Source organism: Penaeus vannamei, chromosome 39 (genome assembly GCF_042767895.1).
Source record: "Penaeus vannamei isolate JL-2024 chromosome 39, ASM4276789v1, whole genome shotgun sequence".
Classification (NCBI taxonomy): domain Eukaryota; kingdom Metazoa; phylum Arthropoda; class Malacostraca; order Decapoda; family Penaeidae; genus Penaeus; species Penaeus vannamei.
In genome coordinates, this window is record NC_091587.1 from 18133766 (window position 1) to 18136265 (window position 2500).

Below are 2500 nucleotides of genomic sequence, written 5' to 3' on the forward strand. Positions count from 1 at the left end.
TTAAAACAACATAAATAACAATCACTTGAGTGTTAAGGGGGTCATCTTCCAATTTTTTTGGCCAATGTATTCCATCTTACCGATTTTGTGTTATATGTATTTCCAAAAAGTTTCAGGGCCTCTGAATCTCCTCAAGGTGATAGCAGCCACTTTCGATGTCCACCAATATATGCTTTTCCAACTTACCTTAGAAAATTGGCAATTGAGACGTAAAGGTTAGATATAATCGAAAAATGAGATTATTTTCAGAAAGCTTATAGAATTTCAGAGAATATGAAACCAACCATCATTATTTCAGAATAATCTGAAAATTTGGGAAGTATTCTAATGATGAAGAAATTTTGTATACAAATCAATAAGTATATGCTGCCCATATAGAGTTTTTTTTTTTTTTGGGGGGGGGTAATATTTCATCACTTTTATCCTTTAGCTAAATATTTTCAACATTAAAACCCCCGCCCCCCCAAAATAGGGGTAGGTTTGTCAAATGAACTGGATCATGTCCAAAATTTAATGGTATGTTAGTTAAGCTAAGACACACCTCAGGTAAAAATATTGAAATCAGTTTGTAACTTTTTTTTTGGGGGGAAGGGGGGGAAACTGGATCTAGAGCATGACCAAGATCACCAAAATGTAATGGCATCAAAGTTAGGCCAAGACACACCTCTGGTAAAAATCTCATTAAAATCTGTTCTTAACTCTATGAGTTACCATTGTAACAAATAAATAAACAACCAAATAGAACAAACAAGCAAAGGGATAACAATATATATAAATATTCTGTCTTGTAAGATGAAAGATTATTCTATTCAGAAATAATATCAGAATGCCTGTATATATATATATATATATATATATATATATATATATATATATATATATATATATATATATATATATATATATATATATATACACTTTTTTTTTTTTTTTTAGGGAAATTTTCTAAAATGGTCAATCTACCTTCAAAATAGGTCCAAATCAGTGGGACCCAGCCACCATATTAAAATGTTTAAACAACTTGATTACACTAGGAATTTCAGCAAGACTTCAGAATGCACGTAGATGATAGGGGATTATGTTGTAAGATTATTATTGTACCTATTATTGTTCATACAAAAAAAAAAAATAATAATATAAATAAAGAAAAAAACTTCAATGACCGTTATTTCGAAAATATACTTATTTTTTTTATTTATTATTTTTTTTTATAGAGTTTTTGCCATTTGGTCTTTTTTATTGTAACTCAAAATGTGTTTGGGCGATTAAAGAAAATTGACACCTGAGACCTCACTAGGGTCTAAATAAAAGTGTGTAATTTTCATCAAAAAAGAAAAAACAAACAAAAAAACAGACAATTATGTTTCTCACAGGGACGTTGTTTGGAATTTCCTGAGTCAAAAGTAAATTCATATTTCTTTCTTCACATGTAGTTTGTTCACATGTTTATGTTCCTTCTCATTCATCCAGTGATTATCACAAATTATTTACAGTCCCATTGGAGCCCATGATCTTCCAGGCTGGTCTCACACATGATACATTCCAACCACTTAGACAAATCTCCCTCCAAGTGCTTTGTATGCTCATATTCAGGAACAATAATTTATGATGAAATGTTCCTTTCACCTCAGCCGTCATCCAATTTTTCCATGACACAGTCTTGTTACTGGACATGCAGCCAAATTTTTTCATAATGAGACATCCCATCATCCGGATCCAAATGGTTAATGTAGATTTTTTTTGTGCAAATTGTGAAATAGAGTAAAGAGAAACTGTGGTTTGCTACATTGTGCCATATATATGTCTAGTCATCCTCAAGGGGTAAAAAAGATATAGTAAGCAGAGTATTTCCTGTAACTTACCAGTCTATGGTATTCCATTATATTTGATATGTTTGCTAGTTTTCCAGATGGCAACAGCATCCAAGGCAGCCAACAGCCAAGGAATTCATCCAGAAGAGAGATTTGCATCTTTGAACCCTATGAATGAAGCCTTGCAGCTATCACCTGTGGTAGGAAATCAGATCTAGTAATATATTATGGTTACTAGATAATAATCAGAGAGTAATGGTCATATATTCTGATATAGATAGATGTAATTTGAAATAAAGGAAAGTATGTAGATGTCAGTTCACAAAGGTGTGTGTATGTTTATTGGGTGTTTAATTTATTTATCTGATTATCTTTTTTCTCCTTTTAACACTACAGGTTGAAGGTCGTGTGGAACCATATGAGCTCGTTGAATTATTCTATGGTAGCAGTACTGTCTCTCCAGCCAATCACACATCCCACCTTTCACCTAGATCTGCAGGAACATCATCTCCTGAAGTCATGCAGGTGATCAAGATGTCCAAATAGAATACATATGTGCTTACACATTCTTATATCACTCACACGTAAAATAACATTGTGTTACAAACAAGGAAAGACATTGCCCTCTTTACCACCAAGTCCTCTTGTTCTCCTTCCTTTGTTCAGAAATTATAGCATGCACCTTCCTA

The 2500-nt window shown here is 32.5% G+C and overlaps 1 protein-coding gene across 1 annotated transcript in view; it reads left to right on the forward strand.

The window, feature by feature from the left end:
- Nucleotides 1–2336, forward strand: part of LOC113800970 (myc-associated zinc finger protein) — a gene marked incomplete at its 3' end in the record, with an annotated part of 4503 nt that extends 2167 nt beyond the window's left edge. Inside the window, 2 exon segments of the mRNA XM_027351781.2 lie at nucleotides 1902–2011; nucleotides 2208–2336. Coding sequence (XP_027207582.1) covers nucleotides 1910–2011; nucleotides 2208–2336 — 231 coding nt within the window.
- Nucleotides 2337–2500: the final 164 nt, after the last annotated feature.